General features: G+C 39.8%; 1 protein-coding gene across 1 annotated transcript in view; it reads right to left on the minus strand.

Annotated features, from left to right (window-relative positions):
- Window positions 1-22387, minus strand: part of LOC128663291 (threonine--tRNA ligase 2, cytoplasmic-like) — a 411905-nt gene that overhangs the window by 104771 nt on the left and 284747 nt on the right. Inside the window, exon 12 of the mRNA XM_053717549.1 lies at window positions 15812-15974. Within this exon, the coding sequence (XP_053573524.1) occupies window positions 15812-15974 (163 nt within the window). The remainder of the gene's footprint in view (window positions 1-15811; window positions 15975-22387) is intronic.

Consider the following 22387-nt stretch of genomic DNA (forward strand, 5'->3'; position numbering starts at 1 on the left):
TATCCCCTCGCTGTTTGGTGAAATTTGTTCAATTTGTACAGATTGGCTTTTATTTAAAGTAGCATCAATACAGTTAGTACATACATTTCTATTGGGCTCCACCTTGGCATTGGAACAAATGACACAGGTATCTTCCTCTGAATCAGACATGTTTAACACACTAGCAAATAAACTTGCAACTTGGTTACAATCTTATTTAACAAAAACGTACTGTGCCTCAAAGAAGCACTAAACGATTAAATGACAGTTGAAATAATGAACTGAAAAACTGTTATAGCATCAATCCTTGAAAACAACACAACTTTAGCAAAGGTTTGTTCCCATTAGTAAAGTAACAATAATTAAATTTGAAACGTAAAAATTACAGAGCAACGTTCTTTAATCACAGTCAATATATAAGTCTCACAGCTCTGCTGAGAGAATCTACCTCCCTTCAAAGAAGTTTGAAGACCCCTGAGTTCTGTTAGAGATGAACCGGATCATGCAGGAAATACAAGAGTAACTGACTGGAAATTTTTGATGCGTAGCAAAGAGCGCCAAAAAAACGGCCCCTCCCCCTCACACACAGCAGTGAGAGAGAAACGAAACTGTCACAATTAAAACAAGCAACTGCCAAGTGGAAAAATAATGCCCAAACATTTATTCACTCAGTACCTCAGAAAATGCAAACGATTCTACATTCCAGCAAAAACGTTTAACATAATAAGTACCTATTAAAAGGTTTAATGTACTTTTTACAGAGTAATTCCAGTGAAGTACCATCCCCAGAATACTGAAGTGTAGAGTATACATACATGTCATTATAACGGTATGGCAGGATTTTCTCATCAATTCCATTCAGAAAATAAAAACTGCTACATACCTCAATGCAGATTCATCTGCCCGCTGTCCCCTGATCTGAAGCTTTTACCTCCCTCAGATGGCCGAGAAACAGCAATATGATCTTAACTACTCCGGTTAAAATCATAGTAAAAACTCTGGTAGATTCTTCTTCAAACTCTGCCAGAGAGGCAATAACACGCTCCGGTGCTATTGTAAAATAACAAACTTTTGATTGAAGTTATAAAAACTAAGTATAATCACCATAGTCCTCTCACACATCCTATCTAGTCGTTGGGTGCAAGAGAATGACTGGGAGTGACGTAGAGGGGAGGAGCTATATGCAGCTCTGCTGGGTGAATCCTCTTGCATTTCCTGTTGGGGAGGAGTTATATCCCAGAAGTAATGATGACCCGTGGACTGATCACACATAACAGAAGAAATCAAGCACAAACTTACTTCACCACCTCCATAGGAGGCAAAGTTTGTAAAACTAAACTAAAGTATGTGTGTGGTGGGAGGTGTATTTATAGGCATTTTGAGGTTTGGGAAACTTTGCCCCCTCCTGGTAGGAATGTATATCCCATACGTCACTAGCTCATGGACTCTTGCCATTTACATGAAATAAATTGTTTCAACATTTGGAGATCTTCTACCAGTTTGTAAGTCTCTGGGGTTTCATAGAGCTAGACCCTTTTGCTTCTAGTCTAATTCACAAGCTTCAGAGGTATTTTGCCAGATCTAGAAATAATCAAACAGATTATAGACGTTCTAAAAGTACCTTGTTTATTTAATCTAGCTTACATTTTCCCCAAAATGTTCTTCTTCCATGATAATAGCTTGAATCAAACAGGAGCGCTCTTCAGTAATTCTGACTGCTTTAGCATGCCTCGCAGAACTTGGATATGCTGGACATCTGGAACAGATCCATATACTCTTTAGTCTCTTCTTTTGTTTCAAGTTCTTTTGTCACAATGTCCCTTTTTTGCATCAAAATATAAAAGCTACCAAATTAAAGGCTTGGAGATTAATTCTTAGTCCTAAAGCACAGAAGTTTTTAGGATTCTGTAGATGCAATGCTTATCCAGGTGAGGAAACCTGTTACTTGAAAAATTTATCACAAGTTTTGTAAAGATTGTTGTTTTCTGATATAATGGAATTGGCTATTGATGGCACTCTTAGGATCCTTCAGTTTCTTCATATGGTCTAGATAAGGATCTGGAAAGGTCATGCTTCAGCATTTTCTGTTTTGTATCACATGAAAATTGCTACACTTCAAGGCACTCAGGTCTTTGTTCAGGTATTTGTCAGAATATGATCTGTAGTTATTTCAATTTCTTTTTGGAACCTTAACTTTAAGAGTTTTTCAAGCTCTATCTTTTGAACTTTTGCATATTATAAATATTAAACTTTTGTCTTTGAAGGTTTTTGTTTCTTTTAGCATTTTCTACCACTAAAAGTTTCTGAATAGTCTGTTAGTTTTTGTGAGGTTTCCTATCTTATTTTTCCTCCCGATAAGGCTCTTCGCACTCAAATTTCCGCTTCTACTAAAAATAACATAATTTATGTAAGAACTTACCTGATAAATTCATTTCTTTCATATTAGCAAGAGTCCATGAGCTAGTGACGTATGGGATATACATTCCTACCAGGAGGGGCAAAGTTTCCCAAACCTCAAAATGCCTATAAATACACCCCTCACCACACCCACAATTCAGTTTAACGAATAGCCAAGAAGTGGGGTGATAAAAAAGTGCGAAAGCATATAAAATAAGGAATTGGAATAATTGTGCTTTATACAAAATCATAACCACCACAAAAAAAGGGCGGGCCTCATGGACTCTTGCTAATATGAAAGAAATGAATTTATCAGGTAAGTTCTTACATAAATTATGTTTTCTTTCATGTAATTAGCAAGAGTCCATGAGCTAGTGACGTATGGGATAATGATTACCCAAGATGTGGATCTTTCCACACAAGAGTCACTAGAGAGGGAGGGATAAAATAAAGACAGCCAATTCCTGCTGAAAATAATCCACACCCAAAATAAAGTTTAACGAAAAACATAAGCAGAAGAATCAAACTGAAACCGCCTGCTGAAGTACTTTTCTACCAAAAACTGCTTCAGAAGAAGAAAATACATCAAAATGGTAGAATTTAGTAAAAGTATGCAAAGAAGACCAAATTGCTGCTTTGCAAATCTGATCAACCGAAGCTTCATTCCTAAACGCCCAGGAAGTAGAAACTGACCTAGTAGAATGAGCTGTAATTCTCTGAGGCGGAGTTTTACCCGACTCAACATAGGCAAGATGAATTAAAGATTTCAACCAAGATGCCAAAGAAATGGCAGAAGCTTTCTGGCCTTTTCTAGAACCGGAAAAGATAACAAATAGACTAGAAGTCTTTCGGAAAGATTTAGTAGCTTCAACATAATATTTCAAAGCTCTAACAACATCCAAAGAATGCAACGATTTCTCCTTAGAATTCTTAGGATTAGGACATAATGAAGGAACCACAATTTCTCTACTAATGTTGTTGGAATTCACAACTTTAGGTAAAAATTCAAAAGAAGTTCGCAACACCGCCTTATCCTGATGAAAAATCAGAAAAGGAGACTCACAAGAAAGAGCAGATAATTCAGAAACTCTTCTGGCAGAAGAGATGGCCAAAAGGAACAAAACTTTCCAAGAAAGTAATTTAATGTCCAATGAATGCATAGGTTCAAACGGAGGAGCTTGAAGAGCCCCCAGAACCAAATTCAAACTCCAAGGAGGAGAAATTGACTTAATGACAGGTTTTATACGAACCAAAGCTTGTACAAAACAATGAATATCAGGAAGAATAGCAATCTTTCTGTGAAAAAGAACAGAAAGAGCAGAGATTTGTCCTTTCAAGGAACTTGCGGACAAACCTTTATCTAAACCATCCTGAAGAAACTGTAAAATTCTCGGTATTCTAAAAGAATGCCAAGAAAAATGATGAGAAATACACCAAGAAATATAAGTCTTCCAGACTCTATAATATATCTCTCTAGATACAGATTTACGAGCCTGTAACATAGTATTAATCACAGAGTCAGAGAAACCTCTTTGACGAAGAATCAAGCGTTCAATCTCCATACCTTTAAATTTAAGGATTTCAGATCCTGATGGAAAAAAGGACCTTGTGACAGAAGGTCTGGTCTTAACGGAAGAGTCCACGGTTGGCAAGAGGCCATCCGGACAAGATCCGCATACCAAAACCTGTGAGGCCATGCCGGAGCTACCAGCAGAACAAACGAGCATTCCTTCAGAATCTTGGAGATTACTCTTGGAAGAAGAACTAGAGGCGGAAAGATATAAGCAGGATGATACTTCCAAGGAAGTGATAATGCATCCACTGCTTCCGCCTGAGGATCCCGGGATCTGGACAGATACCTGGGAAGTTTCTTGTTTAGATGGGACGCAATCAAATCTATTTCTGGAAGTTCCCATATTTGAACAATCTGAAGAAATACCTCTGGGTGAAGAGACCATTCGCCCGGATGCAACGTTTGGCGACTGAGATAATCCGCTTCCCAATTGTCTACACCTGGGATATGAACCGCAGAGATTAGACAGGAGCTGGATTCCGCCCAAACCAAAATTCGAGATACTTCTTTCATAGCCAGAGGACTGTGAGTTCCTCCTTGATGATTGATGTATGCCACAGTTGTGACATTGTCTGTCTGAAAACAAATGAACGATTCTCTCTTCAGAAGAGGCCAAAACTGAAGAGCTCTGAAAATTGCACGGAGTTCCAAAATATTGATCGGTAATCTCACCTCCTGAGATTCCCAAACTCCTTGTGCCGTCAGAGATCCCCACACAGCTCCCCAACCTGTGAGACTTGCATCTGTTGAAATTACAGTCCAGGTCGGAAGCACAAAAGAAGCCCCCTGAATTAAACAATGGTGATCTGTCCACCACGTTAGAGAGTGTCGAACAATCGGTTTTAAAGATATTAATTGAGATATCTTTGTGTAATCCTTGCACCATTGATTCAGCATACAAAGCTGAAGAGGTCGCATGTGAAAACGAGCAAAGGGGATCGCGTCCGATGCAGCAGTCATAAGACCTAGAATTTCCATGCATAAGGCTACCGAAGGGAATGATTGTGACTGAAGGTTTCGACAAGCTGCAATCAGTTTTAGACGTCTCTTGTCTGTTAAAGACAGAGTCATGGACACTGAATCTATCTGGAAACCCAGAAAGGTTACCCTTGTCTGAGGAATCAATGAACTTTTTGGTAAATTGATCCTCCAACCATGATCTTGAAGAAACAACACAAGTCGATTCGTATGAAATTCTGCTAAATGTAAAGACTGAGCAAGTACCAAGATATCGTCCAAATAAGGAAATACCACAATACCCTGTTCTCTGATTACAGACAGAAGGGCACCGAGAACCTTTGTAAAAATTCTTGGAGCTGTAGCTAGGCCAAACGGCAGAGCCACAAACTGGTAATGCTTGTCCAGAAAAGAGAATCTCAGGAACTGATAATGATCTGGATGAATCGGAATATGCAGATATGCATCCTGTAAATCTATTGTGGACATATAATTCCCTTGCTGAACAAAAGGCAAGATAGTCCTTACAGTTACCATCTTGAACGTTGGTATCCTTACATAACGATTCAATATTTTTAGATCCAGAACTGGTCTGAAGGAATTCTCCTTCTTTGGTACAATGAAGAGATTTGAATAAAACCCCATCCCCTGTTCCTGAACTGGAACTGGCATAATTACTCCAGTCAACTCTAGATCTGAAACACAATTCAGAAATGCTTGAGCTTTTACTGGATTTACTGGGACACGGGAAAGAAAAAATCTCTTTGCAGGAGGTCTCATCTTGAAACCAATCCTGTACCCTTCTGAAACAATGTTCTGAATCCAAAGATTGTGAACAGAATTGATCCAGATTTCTTTGAAAAAACGTAACCTGCCCCCTACCAGCTGAGCTGGAATGAGGGCCGCACCTTCATGTGGACTTAGAAGCAGGCTTTGCCTTTCTGGCTGGCTTGGATTTATTCCAGATTGGAGATGGTTTCCAAACTGAAACTGCTCCTGAGGATGAAGGATCAGACTTTTGTTCTTTGTTGAAACGAAAGGAACGAAAACGATTATTAGCCCTGTTTTTACCTTTAGATTTTTTATCCTGTGGTAAAAAAGTTCCTTTCCCACCAGTAACAGTTATAATAGAATCCAACTGAGAACCAAATAATTTGTTACCCTGGAAAGAAATGGAAAGTAGAGTTGATTTAGAAGCCATATCAGCATTCCAAGTCTTAAGCCATAAAGCTCTTCTAGCTAAAATAGCTAGAGACATAAACCTGACATCAACTCTGATAATATCAAAGATGGCATCACAGATAAAATTATTAGCATGCTGAAGAAGAATAATAATATCATGAGAATCATGATGAGTTACTTGTTGCGCTAAAGTTTCCAACCAAAAAGTTGAAGCTGCAGCAACATCAGCCAAAGATATAGCAGGTCTAAGAAGATTACCTGAACACAGATAAGCTTTTCTTAGAAAGGATTCAATTTTCCTATCTAAAGGATCCTTAAACGAAGTACCATCTGACGTAGGAATAGTAGTACGTTTAGCAAGGGTAGAAATAGCCCCATCAACTTTAGGGATTTTGTCCCAAAATTCTAATCTGTCAGACGGCACAGGATATAATTGCTTAAAACGTTTAGAAGGAGTAAATGAATTACCCAATTTATCCCATTCTTTGGAAATTACTGCAGAAATAGCATTAGGAACAGGAAAAACTTCTGGAATAACCACAGGAGCTTTAAATACCTTATCCAAACGTTTAGAATTAGTATCAAGAGGACCAGAATCCTCTATTTCTAAAGCAATTAGAACTTCTTTAAGTAAAGAACGAATAAATTCCATTTTAAATAAATATGAAGATTTATCAGCATCAACCTCTGAGACAGAATCCTCTGAACCAGAAGAGTCATCAGAATCAGAATGATGATGTTCAATTAAAAATTCATCTGTAGGGAGAGAAGTTTTAAAAGATTTTTTACGTTTACTAGAAGGAGAAATAACAGACATAGCCTTCTTTATGGATTCTGAAACAAAATCTCTTATGTTATCAGGAACATTCTGCACCTTAGATGTTGAAGGAACTGCAACAGGCAATGGTACTTTACTAAAGGAAATATTATCTGCATTAACAAGTTTGTCATGACAATCAATACAAACAACAGCTAGAGGAATAGCTACCAAAAGTTTACAGCAGATACACTTAGCTTTGGTAGATCCAGCACTAGACAGCGATTTTCCTGTAGTATCTTCTGACTCAGATGCAACGTGAGACATCTTGCAATATGTAAGAGAAAAAACAACATATAAAGCAAAATTGATTAAATTCCTTAAATGACAGTTTCAGGAATGGGAAAAAATGCCAAAGAACAAGCTTCTAGCAACCAGAAGCAATGAAAAATGAGACTTAAATAATGTGGAGACAAAAGCGACGCCCATATTTTTTAGCGCCAAATAAGACGCCCACATTATTTGGCGCCTAAATGCTTTTGGCGCCAAAAATGACGCCACATCCGGAACGCCGACATCTTTGGCGCAAAATAACGTCAAAAAATGACGCAACTTCCGGCGACACGTATGACGCCGGAAACGGAAAAGAATTTTTGCGCCAAAAAAGTCCGCGCCAAGAATGACGCAATAAAATGAAGCATTTTCAGCCCCCCGCGAGCCTAACAGCCCACAGGGAAAAAGAGTCAAATTTTTGAAGGTAAGAAAAAAATGATTAAATCAAATGCATTATCCCAAATATGAAACTGACTGTCTGAAAAATAAGGAAAGTTGAACATTCTGAGTCAAGGCAAATAAATGTTTGAATACATATATTTAGAACTTTATAAACAAAGTGCCCAACCATAGCTTAGAGTGTCACAGAAAATAAGATTTACTTACCCCAGGACACTCATCTACATGTTTGTAGAAAGCCAAACCAGTACTGAAACGAGAATCAGCAGAGGTAATGGTATATATAAGAGTATATCGTCGATCTGAAAAGGGAGGTAAGAGATGAATCTCTACGACCGATAACAGAGAACCTATGAAATAGACCCCGTAGAAGGAGATCACTGCATTCAAATAGGCAATACTCTCCTCACATCCCTCTGACATTCACTGCACGCTGAGAGGAAAACCGGGCTCCAACTTGCTGCGGAGCGCATATCAACGTAGAATCTAGCACAAACCTACTTCACCACCTCCATCGGAGGCAAAGTTTGTAAAACTGAATTGTGGGTGTGGTGAGGGGTGTATTTATAGGCATTTTGAGGTTTGGGAAACTTTGCCCCTCCTGGTAGGAATGTATATCCCATACGTCACTAGCTCATGGACTCTTGCTAATTACATGAAAGAAATTAAGAAATTGTAGTTACCTATTTGTGTCTGAACTCTTAAATTTTAGCGAGAGACTTTTACACTATTTATACTTTCTCAGGGCTTTAAAATTTACTTTTACATATATATGTATGTATATGACTCTGCCCATAAACCCTACTGATGTGTTAAAATAACCAATGCAAAAACTACCAATAAAATCTACTATTGAATACACTTGATAGCCGAGCACCACTGTCAGATGCAAGCCAAAAAAGGGTGCTGTAGTCCCTTGATAATCACACATCCACGAGAGGCAGCACCTTGTAGCAAATATAAGTCTTTATTTCCACATACTTGGGTTAAGACAGAGTGACGGTTTGGGTACACAACCCTTAATCATACATGTATGATTAAGGGTTGTGTACCCGAAACGTCGTTCTGTCTTAACCCAAGTATGTGGAAATAAAGACTTATTTGCTACAAGGTGCTGCCCCTCGTGGATGTGTGAATAAAATCTACTATGGTCTAACCTAACTCTCGAATAATGTGCTCAAAAAGGCACGGTGCATAAAAAAAATGATGTATTAAAAATTCTGCCATATTAATATTTTTATTCAAGCATGTGAATACGTGAAATATGAAACGATTGGTATATGAACATTTTGATTAACATTCATATTATTACAATATAAGAATATATATGAGATGTGATTTAATTTGCATCAGCAGAATCCAGTCTATCACAAGCTGCACCAGGACAATACTACCAGAGTGAGAGCTTGCTAGACGGCTCCGAAAAGGTCCAGACTGAATGGTGCAATTCTCATTGTGAGTACCTTCTGTGTTATTGTGTGTCATCATATTTGCTGAACTATTGGGTAGCCCTCCTCTTGTTTTGTATTGCACCTCCGTTACCCTGCTTTGTTCTTGTCTACTTTTCAGTTTTCTACTTTTTTTGGCCATATTTTAGATTAAAAGCTCTTGGTGTGTTGGGTATCTTTGCCTCCTTCTAGTGGCCAGGAGTTGAATCCCAAGTGTTATGGCTTTAGGATTCTCACTACCATGAAAACAATTAATTTATCATTTAAGCATACATTTTGTTTTTGTAATAAATAAAAAGTTATCTTTTTTCTGCTTTAAAGATGTTATCTTTTAAATATGTTATTTTAATCTCTTACTCATCTTCTCTCTTTAAATACTATTCTGTGATAACCACATTTATTTTACATAACCTGCAAGATTAAGAACATTCTGCTACTTGAAATGTTTTGCAAGAGAAAAAGCTTCAATGACAAACACTTCCATACAAAATATCTCCAGGCTTAAGTAAAGGGATACTAAAACCAATTTTTTTCTTTCATGATTCAGACAGAGCATGCAATTTTAAGCAACTTTCTAATTTACTCCTATTATCAATTACTCTTCTTTCTCTTTGTATCTTTATTTGAAAAAGCAAGAATGTAAAGCTTACGAGCCGGACCATTTTTGGTTCATACCCTGGATATCGATTGCTGATTCGTGGGTACTTTTAGCCACCAATCAGCAAGCTGTACCAAGGTGCTGAACCTAAGATGGGCCGGCTCGTAAGCTTACATTCCTGCTTTTTCAAATAAAGATACCAAGAAAAAATTGCTTATAATTGCCTGCTCTATCTAAATTATGAAAGAAAAAATTAAGTTCAGTATCCCTTTAACACTTAATTAAAAGGGAGGTATGAAATAACATAATTTATGTAAGAACTTACCTGATAAATTAATTTCTTTCATATTGGCAAGAGTCCATGAGCTAGTGACATATGGGATATACAATCCTACCAGGAGGGGCAAAGTTTCCCAAACCTCAAAATGCCTATAAATACACCCCTCACCACACCCACAATTAAGTTTAATGAATAGCCAAGTAGTGGGGTGATAAAATAAGGAGTAAAAAAGCATACAAAAGAGGAACTGGAAATATAATTGTGCTTTTATACAAAAATCATAACCACCATAAAAAGGGTGGGCCTCATGGACTCTTGCCAATATGAAAGAAATGAATTTATCAGGTAGGTTCTTACATAAATTATGTTTTCTTTCATGTAATTGGCAAGAGTCCATGAGCTAGTGACAAATGGGATAGAAATACCCAAGATGTGGAAGACCACAGAAGAGTCACTAGAAAGGGAGGGATAAAATAAAAACAGCTATTTACGCTGAAAATATTAAATCCACACACAAAAAATAAGTCTCTCATAAATTTCACATAAATTACAAGAAAAAAACTTAAATCATAAGCAGAAGATTCAAACTGAGACAGCTGCCTGAAGAACTTTTCTACCAAAAACTGCTTCAGAAGAAGCAAATACATCAAAATGGTAAAATTTAGTAAATGTATGCAAAGAAGACCAAGTTCCTGCTTTGCAAATCTTATCAACCGAAGCTTCATTCTTAAAAGCCCAAGAAGTGGCAACTGATCTAGTAAAATGAGCTGTAATTCTCTGAGGCGGAGATTGCCCTGCCTCCAAATACGCCTTGTGAATCAAAAGCTTTAACCAAGATGCCAAAGAAATGGCAGAGGCTTTCTGACCTTTCCTAGGACCAGAAAAAACAACAAATAGACTAGAAGTCTTCCTGAAATCTTTAGTAGCTTCAACATAATATTTCAAAGCTTTTACAACATCCAAAGAATGTAAATATCTTCTTATTCTTAGGATTAGTACACAAGGAAGGAACAACAATTTCCTTACTAATGTTGTTACAATTCACAACCTTAGGAAGAAATTTAAACAAAGTGTGCAAAACAGCCTTATCCTGATGGAAAATCAGAAAAAGGAGACTCACAAGAGAGAGCAGACAATTCAGAAACTCTTCTAGCTGAAGAGATAGCCAAAAAGAACAACACTTTCCAAGAAAGTAGTTTAATATACAAAGAATGCATATGCAAAGCCTTCAAAACCAAATTAAGACTCCAAGGAGGAGAGATTGATTTAATAACAGGCTTGAATCGGACCAAAGCCTGAAGAAAACAGTGAATATCAGGAAGCTTAGCAATCTTTCTATGAAATAAAAAACAGAAAGAGCAGATATTTGTCCCTTCAAAGTACTTGCAGACAAACCTTTATCCAAACCATTCTGAAGAAATTGTAAAATTCTAGGAATTCTAAAAGAATGCCAAGAGAATTTATGAGAAGCAAAACCATGAAATATAGGTTTTACAAACCCGATAATAATTTTTCCTTGAAACAGACTTACGAGCCTATAGCATAGTATTAATTACTGAGTCAGAGAAACCTCTATGACTAAGCACTAAGCATTCAATTTCCATACCTTCAAATTTAGCGATTTGAGATCCTGATGGAAAAACGGCCCTTGAGACAGAAGGTCTGGTCTTAAGGGAAGTGGCCAAGGTTGGCAACTTGACATCCGGACAAGATCCGCAAACCAAAATCTGTGAGGCCATTCTGGTGCTATCAGAAACACATGCAATTGTTCCATTATGATCTTGGAGATAAACCTTGGAAGAAGAACTAGAGGCGGAAAGTAGTAAGCAGGTTGGTATGGCCAAGGAACTGCTAACGTATCTACCATCTCCGCCTGAGGATCCCTGGACCTGGAAAGATACCTGGCAAGATTCTTGTTTAGATGGGACGCCATGAGATCTATTTCTGGAAGACCCCACATCTGTACAATCTGACAAAATACATCTGTATAGAGAGACCACTCCCCTGGAAATAAAGTCTGATGACTGAGATATTCCGGTTCCCAATTGTCTACACCCGTGATATATATTGCAGAAATTAGACAGGAGTTGAATTCTTCCCAAGAAAGTATTCAAGATACTTATTTCATTGCTAAAGGACTGCGAGTCCCACCCTGATGATTGACATATGCCACAGTTGTGATATTGTCTGTCTGAAAACGAATGAATGATTCTCTCTTTAGTAGAGACCAAGCCTGAAGAGCCCTGAAAATAGCACAGAGTTCTAAAATATTGATTGGTAACCTCGCCTCTTGAGGATTCCAAACCCCTTGTGCTGACAGAGAACCCAGACAGCACCCCAACCTGTGAGACTTGCATCTGTTGAAATCACAGTCCAGGAAGCACGAAGAAAGGAGTCCCCTTGAACAATAAGGTGATGGTTTAACCACCAAGTCAGAGAGAGTTGAGTGTTGGGATTTAAGAATATAAATTGTGATATACGAGTATAATTCCTGCACCATTTATTCAGCATGCAAAGCGGAAGAGGTCTCATATGAAAATGAGCAAAGGGGATTGCGTCCAATGCTGCAGTCATGAGACCTAAAACTTCCATGCACATAGCCACTGAAGGGAATGATCGAGACTGAAGGTTTCAACAGGCAGAAACCAATTTCATTTGTCTCTTGTCTGTTAAAGACAGAGTCATGGATACTGAATCTATCTGGAAACCTAAAAAGGTGACCCTTGTCTGAGGAATCAAGAAACTCTTTGGTAAATTGATCCTCCAACCATGTTTTTGAAGAAACAACACAAGTTGATTTGTGTGAGATTCTGCTAAATGAAAAGATTGAGCCAGTACCAAGATATTGTCCACATAAGGAAACACCACAATATCCTGCTCTCTGATTATAGATAGAAGGGCACCTAGAACCTTGGAAAAGATTATTTCAGCTGTCGCTAGGCCAAATGGAAGAGCGACAAATTGGTAATGCTTGTATAGAAAAGAGAATCTTAGAAACCGATAGTGGTCTGGATGAATCGGAATGTGAAAATATGCCTCCATTAAGTCTATTGTGGACATATAATGACCTTGCTGAACTAAAGGCAGAATAGTCATTATAGTAAACATCTTGAAAGTTGGGACCTTTACCAAATGATTAAAAAATTTCAGATCCAGAACTGGTCTGAACAAATTTTCCTTCTTCAGGACAATGAATAGATTTGAATAAAAACCCAAACCCTGTTCCAGAAGTGGAACTGGTACAATTACCCCTGAAAGCTCCAGATCTTAAACACACTTCAGAAAGTCCTGAGCTTTCACAGGATTTGTTGGAATGTGAGAGAGAAAAAAACCTTCTCACAGTTCTTATTCTGAAACCTATTCGATACCCTTAAAAGACAATATTCTGAATCCAATTATTCTGAATGGAACCTGCCCAAACGTTTTGAAATAATTTCAATCTGCCCCCCCCCCCCACCACCAATAGAAATGAATTGAGGGCTGCACCTTCATGCAATTTTGGGGGCTGGCTTTGGTTTCTTAAAAGGCTTGGATTTATTCCAACTTGAAGATGGCTTCCAATTGGAGCCGGAGTCCTTATGGGGAAGGAGTGGTTTTCTGTTCTCTATTCTGATGAAAGGAACAAAACCGATTAGAAGCTCTAGTTTTACCCTTAGATTTTGTATCATGGGGCAACAAAACTCCCCCCCCCCAGTAATAGTGGAAATAATAGAATCCAACTGAAAACCAAACTAATTATTACCCTGGAATGATAGAGATAGTAACCTAGATTTAGATACCATGGAATGTCAGCATTCCATGATTTGAGCCATAAAGCTCTTCTAACTAAAATAGCCAAAGACATATTTTTAACATCAATCTTAATGATATCAAAAATCACAGAGAAAATGATTAGCATATTGAAGTAAACGAACAATGCTAGACAAATCAGAATCTTTGTGCTAAGCTATCCAACCAAAAAGTCGATGCAGCCGCAACATCAGCCATAGAAATGGTAGGCCTGAGAATATAGCCAGAATGTAAATAAACTTTCCTAAGATAAGATTCAATTTTCCTATCAAAAGGATCCTTAAAGGAAGTACTATCTTCCATAGGAATAGTAGTATGCTTGGCAAGAGTACAAATAGCCCCATCAACCTTAGGGACTTTTTCCCAAAACTCTAATTTAGCCACTGGCAAAGGGTACAACCTTTTAAACCTAGAAGAAGGAACAAAAGAAGTACCAGGCTTAGACCATTCCTTAGCAATCACATCAGAAATATCATCAGGAACAGGAAAAACCTCAGGAGTAATCACAGGTTTATAAACAGAATTTAAACGTTTACTGGATTTGTTATCAAGAGGACCAGACGCCTCAATATCTAAAGTAATCAATACTTCTTTCAACAAAAAATGAATATACTAAATCTTACAAAGATAAGTTAATTTATCAATGTCAGACGCAGGATCTTCTGAGTCAGAGAGATCCTCATCAGAAGTGGATATATCAGTATGTTGTTGGTCATTACAAAATGTATCATCAGTTATATGAGAAGTTTTAAAAGACATTTTACGTTTATTAAAAGGTGGAATAGCAGACATAGCCTTCTGTATCGCATCAGCAATATAATTTTTCATATAAACAGGGATATCATGTACATTAGATGTTGAGGGAACAACAGATACTGTACTAGTACTAATAGAAACATTTTCTGCATGCAAAGTATGACGTACGACGCAAAAGGAAGTATACATTTTTTTTGGCGCCAACAAACATCCGGAAATGACACAACTCGCGTCATAACAGACGCAACTTTGCGCCAAACAACCTGGCGTCAACTAAGACACAGGAAATGATGAACTTGCGTCATCATAGATGCACATTTGCGCCAAAAAATTCTCGCGCCAAAAATGACGCAATAAATAACAGCATTTTGTGCCCTCGCAATTCTAAATTTGCCCGCAAATTTTTAGAGAAGACTAAACCCCAGGTAAGAAAATATTAAAAAAAATAAGTTCGTAAAACATGATTCCCATACTGAAACTGCTAGACTGCAAAGGGAAATATACATAGAGCTGACTCATGGCAAATATAAGTAAACACATATATTTAGAACTTTATATAAATACATAAAGCGCCAACCATAGCTGAGAGTCTTAAATAATGATACATACTTCCCGAAAGACACCCATACACATGTAGCAGATAGCCAAACCAGTACTGAAAACTATCAGCAGAAGTAATGGTATATAAGAGTATATCGTCGATCTGAAAAGGGAGGTAGGAGATGAATCCCTACGACCGATAACAGAGAACCCTTGAAAAAGATTTCCTGTGAATGAAACCATAAAAATCAATAGGCGATACTCTCTTCACATCCCTCTGACAAACACTGTACTCTGAGAGGAACTGGGCTTCAGAATGCTTAGAAGCGATAATCATAGAAGAAAAACAAAAAAATCAAGCACAAACTTACTTCACCACCTCCATAGGAGGCAAAGATTGTAAAACTGAATTGTGGGTGTGGCGAGGGGTGTATTTATAGGCATTTTGAGGTTTGGGAAACTTTGCCCCTCCTGGTAGGATTGTATATCCCATACGTCACTAGCCCATGGACTCTTGCCAATTACATGAAAGAAATATTAAATATGTTTACCATTAAAGATATTGTTTGCTTGATAGCACTGTTTTTGTTCAAATATTAGGATGCATGAAAATTTAAGAATAAAGAAAACCCTTACTGCTCTTCTTTGCCAACACATTTGTATTTTTAATTTATATAATGCATAAAACCATTGGGAATTATCGGGATATTTTAGACTAAGACTGTGACAACCATCAGAAAAATCAATTTTAGAGGATCCATGTGTCTAATCTATGTATTACATGCAATTTAAATATATTTATTATCACAGGTTAATGTGTTACCTGATCCATAGCGCAAAAAATATGGGCATCATCCTGTTGAAATCGTCTGACTCGAGTCAATCCACTTAATGCCCCTGATAGCTCATTACGATGAAGGACCCCAAAATCTGCAAAACGTATGGGCAGTTCTCTCCAGGAACGAGGGCGATGAGCAAACATAAGGCTGTAGCAGACCATACATAAGACATAAGAGTATTACACCACAAAAAACATAAATTATGCTTACCTGATAATTTTCTTTTCTTCTGATGGGAAGAGTCCACAGCTGCATTCATTACTTTTGGGAAATACAGAACCTGGCCACCAGGAGGAGGCAAAGACACCCCAGCCAAAGGCTAAAATACCTCCCCCACTTCGCTCATCCCCCAGTCATTCTGCCAAGGGAACAAGGAACCGTAGGAGAAATATCAGGGTGAAAACAAGGTGCCAGAAGAACCAAAAACTACTGCCGCCTCATAGACAAAATGCGGACGGGAGCTGTGGACTCTTTACGTCAGAATAAAAGAAAAGTATCAGGCAAGCATAATTTATGTTTTTTTTCTTAAAACGGGAAGAATCCACAGCTGCATTCATTACTTATGGGAAAATAATACCCAAGCTAGAGGACACTGAATGCAAACAAAGGGTGGGTACAAAAAAGGCGGCCCCTTCAAAAAGGCACCACAGCCTGATATTACTCCACACCCTATAAATATATTAAACGACACAGGTAAAAAACCTGAAGCCCAGGCAACTGCACATCAGTTACACAACCAGCAAAGCCGAGCTAGAAACCACTCAGTCCCATAGTCTGTAGAGCACAAACAGCCTCCGAGGAGTCAGCCCCGCAGCTCACGACTCCCATTAAGAGTACCCGGCTGAAGACAAGGACCTCTACCTGCCCCCGAGAGGGAGAACAGAGTCCCAGAAAAAATCCAAAGGATCATTCAAGAAGGCTCAACAAACATAGAACAACCCAAGGTTGTCTTACGATAGTAGCGCCCAGGGAGACGAACTCCCTAGAAACACAAGGACCTGAAAAAATCCATACTCAGGGAAACACGACCCAAAGAGGACTTGAGGATCACCCTCATATCCTTGACACAGCACCATACGATGGTGCTCCAGAAAACCATGAGTTTCCTGTTGCCTCGCATCAAGTCAAAACCTGCAGGCCAGGCAAGCATAGACAGCAGAAATAGGATAACTATCCACACAGTTAGCAAAGAGCTTTCCAAGAGGACACCAAACCATCTGAACAGGAACTCTCAATGACCAGCTTCCAGGTAGGAAAGCTGACTCAGCCATCATGGAACCCAAACCATGAGAGGCATTTTAAAGCTTGCCAGCACACATTCAAGGTGCAAATAGTTGCAGCTGGTTTCAAATTGCAAACCGTCCAAAAACTCAACAACAGCCCTCAGAATACCTGGCTCCAAGAAGCTCCCCTCTAAGCACCAGGCACCGTTAGAAAAGAGGAGGACATCAAAAGTCCTCCCACCAAAGGGGAGGACAGACTCAAGAAGAAGACGGTCAATGCATAGAGTAACCGATCCCCGACCTTCCCTCCAGGGTAAAGGTCCCAGCCCAAAGGCTAGTCAAAGAACGAAGACAAGAGTCCCAGACCTCTGGAGAAAAAGGATGGATCTACGAGGAACAAAACCCCCGAGTAAAAAACTGACCGCTCCACTAAAAAACTGCATGCTACCGTGAGTCAGGACAGACCTTGTGCTCGGGTTCAAGACCCCCTAGACCGCTGTCTTCCATAAAGAGAACAATTCCCAAGAGAAGAAGTTCTCAGACCCCTAGCATCTAAATATCAGAATCCAACAAAGAACAGGAGCCTTACCAGGGTTAAAAAACCCCAGCCTCCTGCTGCAGGAACGGTGGTCACTGCTCCACATCTCCCTTTCCAGGATACTGAAAACGCAAGAAGGGAAAAACTCCTACAAGGCAAGAAAAACAAGGACCCACAGGTCATCACAGGTACTGAGGTAACTCAATCAGGAGAGCACACAAGCACCCATCCCTCACTCAAGGAGAGAAGGGAACCAAAGCCACAGAATCACCCTACCATAGAAGCGAAACCCCTCAGCCAATATCGCCAACTCAATGGAGAGGACATCGGGAGTATATAGGAACATCAAATGCGCCAGAAGACTAGTAAGGATCCGTCAGAGAGACCTAGAACCTAAGCCTCAGGCAGATAGGAATCACCCAAGAAGAAAGAACCCTGCCCCCTTTAAAGGGACACGTGGGACCAGAACACCTGTGAGATCAAACCGTCCACACCCGATCCAGGGAGGGACATGGTCCTAGGCCAAAGTCCTCAAAAAATAGAATCCATCGAAGGATCTAACTTCCCAAGGAACACTAAGCTGCCTCCTATGATTAGGAGCGCACCATCAAAAGTCCGTAGACTTGGCGACCTACCAACAGTCTCAAACCCAAGAGTCTGAAAGAACTCCTGACCAGTTTAAGATGCGGCACCCAGAGCTCCTGGGTCACAAGGAAAAATCATGAAGACAAGCTTAACCATGTGAACACACGCTGGCAAGGTAACAACCAGCATCCGAAGATGGATGAGAATCCTGTACCTTCTGCTTGCCATCCCAGTGAGCTAAACGTAGCCACTAAGCTCTAACAGAGCATTGAGGATAAATGGTCATTTACCTGACCCCAGAAGAGCGATTGATTTAACCGACAGGCCCTTCCCTGATAATCCCCAAGGCTAGATTAGCAATGAGGTCGCTGATAACACCCTAGCGTCGAAGACCATGGTCAAACCAAGGGTAGATCCCAAATGAGAGAGACAACAGCCTCTAGAGATCCTTGCAGGGTCGATCTTCCAAAAAACAAAACATTAACAGGGTAAAGCTGGAAGCCTCACTGCTCCCCATAGAAGGCAGGTAAACCCCTGCACTTCACCTCCTAGAGTAACTCAAATCTGAGCAAAGAAAGAAGGACATGCCTGCACTTCCAGATCAGATGACCTCCCCAAGGCAGGAAAGAAGGAGACTCCAGTACCGCAAATCATCTGGAAGAACTTCAAATGAAAACGCAAATCGTTCACCACTAGACACTAGACCACAGAGGCCAAAACACAACTACCAACTCAAAGAAATGGAAACTATGTCTCTGAGTCCCCGGGGACCTGTAAGAACCTTGATGACATCTGCAAAGTCAGACCCGTATCCCGGCGAGTAGCCAGAAAAAGCCAACCTTATATCGGCACTGACAACCCTCCCTTCGGAAGCGTTATAACTACACACTAGGCCTCATACTTAGAATTAAGTTCCGAACCCGGAGTCCATATCAATAGACCAAGTGACATTCAGAATCTGAAAGGATTAAATCAGCATGACGAGGGTGACATGAACCCAAGAACAGCAGAAAAGTGCCCGGCCAGTACCTGCCTGGTATAAGGACACTCCAGAACTGTCCAAGGCCCAAGAAAATTTGACCCGAAGGTTCGATAAATTAACTAGAAAACATAATTCCGTTATTCAAAAGTGCTCAACTTCCGTGGAAGTGCCCACGCGACCACAAACTCGCAAGTATCTGTTCACAAGAAGAACGTTTTCAAAAACGGAAATCTATCAGACATGAGCTTAAGAAAAAGAAAATTTATGCTTACCTAATAAATTTGTTTCTTTTTAGACATGATGAGTCCACGGATTTCATCCTTACTTGTGGGATTTCACCTCCTGGTCAGCAGGAGGAGGCAAAGAGCACCAGAGCAGAGCTGCTATATATAGCTCCTCCCTTCCCTCCCACTCCAGTCATTCGACCGAAGTTTAGGAAGAGAAAGGAAAAGCCAAGGTGCAGAGGTTTATGATGTTTACAAAAATTAATAACCTGTCTCAGAGAACAGGGCGGGCCGTGGACTCATCGTGTCTAAAAAGAAACAAATTTATCAGGTAAGCATAAATTTTCTTTTCTTTTTAAAGACACAATGAGTCCACAGATTTCATCCTTACTTGTGGGATACAATACCAAAGCTAGAGTACACGGATGATAAGGGAGGGACAAGACAGGGAACCTAAACGGAAGGCACCACTGCTTGAAGAACCTTTCTCCCAAACGCAGCCTCAGACGAGGCAAAAGTATCAAATTTGTAAAATTTAGAAAAAGTGTGAAGAGAGGACCAAGTTGCAGCCTTGCAAATCTGTTCTACAGAAGCTTCATTTTTGAATGCCCATGAGGAAGCAACAGCCCTAGTGGAAGGAGTCGTAACTCTTTCAGGAGGCTGCTGTCCAGCAGTCTCATATGCAAAACGGATGATACTCTTCAACCAAAAAGAAAGAGGTAGCCGTAGCTTTCTGACCCTTATGTTTCCCAGAGAAAACGACAAACAAAGAAGACGACTGACAAAAGTCCTTAGTTGCTTGTAAATAAAATTTCAAAGCACGGACCACGTCCAAATTGTGCAAAAGACGTACCTTTGGAGAAGAAGGATTAGGACACAAGGAAGGAACAACAATTTCCTGATTAATGTTCCTGTTAGAAATAACCTTAGAAAGGAACCCTAGTTCAGTACGTAAAACTACCTTATCCAAATGAAAAATAAGGTAAGGCGAATTGTATTGTAATGCCGAAAGCTCAGACACTCTTCAAGCTGAAGAAATGGCAACAAGAAATAAAACTTTCCAAGATAATAACTTAATATCTAAGGAATGCATAGGCTCAAACGGAGCCCCTTGAAGAACTTTAAAAACTAAATTCAGACTCCATGGAGGAGCAATTGGTTTAAACACAGGCTTGATTCTAACTAAAGCCTGACAAAAGGAATGAACATCTGGTACATCCACAAGACGTTTGTGTAACAAAACAGATAAGGCAGAGATCTGACCCTTTAGGGAACTCGCTGATAAACCCTTCTCCAATCCTTCTTGGAGAAAAGACAAAACTCTGGGAATCCTAACTCTACTCCATGAGTAGCCCTTGGATTCACACCAATAAAGATATTTATGCCATATCTTATGGTAAATCTTTCTAGTTGCAGGTTTACGCGCCTGAATTAAAGTCTCTATGACTGAATCAGAAAAACCCCGCTTGGATAGGATTAGGTGTTGAATCTCCAAGCAATCAGCTTCAGAGAAGCTAGATTTGGGTGAAGGAAGGGCCCTTGAATGAGAAGATCCTTCCTTAATGGCAGTCTCCAAGGTGGCAGGGATGACATGTCCACCAGATCGGCATACTAAATCCTGCGAGGCCACGCCGGAGCAATGAGGATCACTGATGCCCTCTCCTGTTTGATTCGAGCAATGACTCGAGAAAGAAGCGCAAACGGAGGAAAACAGAATTTATGTTTACCTGATAAATTACTTTCTCCAACGGTGTGTCCGGTCCACGGCGTCATCCTTACTTGTGGGATATTCTCTTCCCCAACAGGAAATGGCAAAGAGCCCAGCAAAGCTGGTCACATGATCCCTCCTAGGCTCCGCCTACCCCAGTCATTCGACCGACGTTAAGGAGGAATATTTGCATAGGAGAAACCATATGGTACCGTGGTGACTGTAGTTAAAGAAAATAAATTATCAGACCTGATTAAAAAACCAGGGCGGGCCGTGGACCGGACACACCGTTGGAGAAAGTAATTTATCAGGTAAACATAAATTCTGTTTTCTCCAACATAGGTGTGTCCGGTCCACGGCGTCATCCTTACTTGTGGGAACCAATACCAAAGCTTTAGGACACGGATGAAGGGAGGGAGCAAATCAGGTCACCTAAATGGAAGGCACCACGGCTTGCAAAACCTTTCTCCCAAAAATAGCCTCAGAAGAAGCAAAAGTATCAAACTTGTAAAATTTGGTAAAAGTGTGCAGTGAAGACCAAGTCGCTGCCCTACATATCTGATCAACAGAAGCCTCGTTCTTGAAGGCCCATGTGGAAGCCACAGCCCTAGTGGAATGAGCTGTGATTCTTTCGGGAGGCTGCCGTCCGGCAGTCACGTAAGCCAATCTGATGATGCTTTTAATCCAAAAAGAGAGAGAGGTAGAAGTTGCTTTTTGACCTCTCCTTTTACCTGAATAAACAACAAACAAGGAAGATGTTTGTCTAAAATCCTTTGTAGCATCTAAATAGAATTTTAGAGCGCGAACAACATCCAAATTGTGCAACAAACGTTCCTTCTTTGAAACTGGTTTCGGACACAGAGAAGGTACGATAATCTCCTGGTTAATGTTTTTGTTAGAAACAACTTTTGGAAGAAAACCAGGTTTAGTACGTAAAACCACCTTATCTGCATGGAACACCAGATAAGGAGGAGAACACTGCAGAGCAGATAATTCTGAAACTCTTCTAGCAGAAGAAATTGCAACTAAAAACAAAACTTTCCAAGATAATAACTTAATATCAACGGAATGTAAGGGTTCAAACGGAACCCCCTGAAGAACTGAAAGAACTAAATTGAGACTCCAAGGAGGAGTCAAAGGTTTGTAAACAGGCTTGATTCTAACCAGAGCCTGAACAAAGGCTTGAACATCTGGCACAGCTGCCAGCTTTTTGTGAAGTAACACCGACAAGGCAGAAATCTGTCCCTTCAGGGAACTTGCAGATAATCCTTTTTCCAATCCTTCTTGAAGGAAGGATAGA

The sequence above is a fragment of the Bombina bombina genome, chromosome 6 (genome assembly GCF_027579735.1).
Source record: "Bombina bombina isolate aBomBom1 chromosome 6, aBomBom1.pri, whole genome shotgun sequence".
NCBI lineage: Eukaryota > Metazoa > Chordata > Amphibia > Anura > Bombinatoridae > Bombina > Bombina bombina.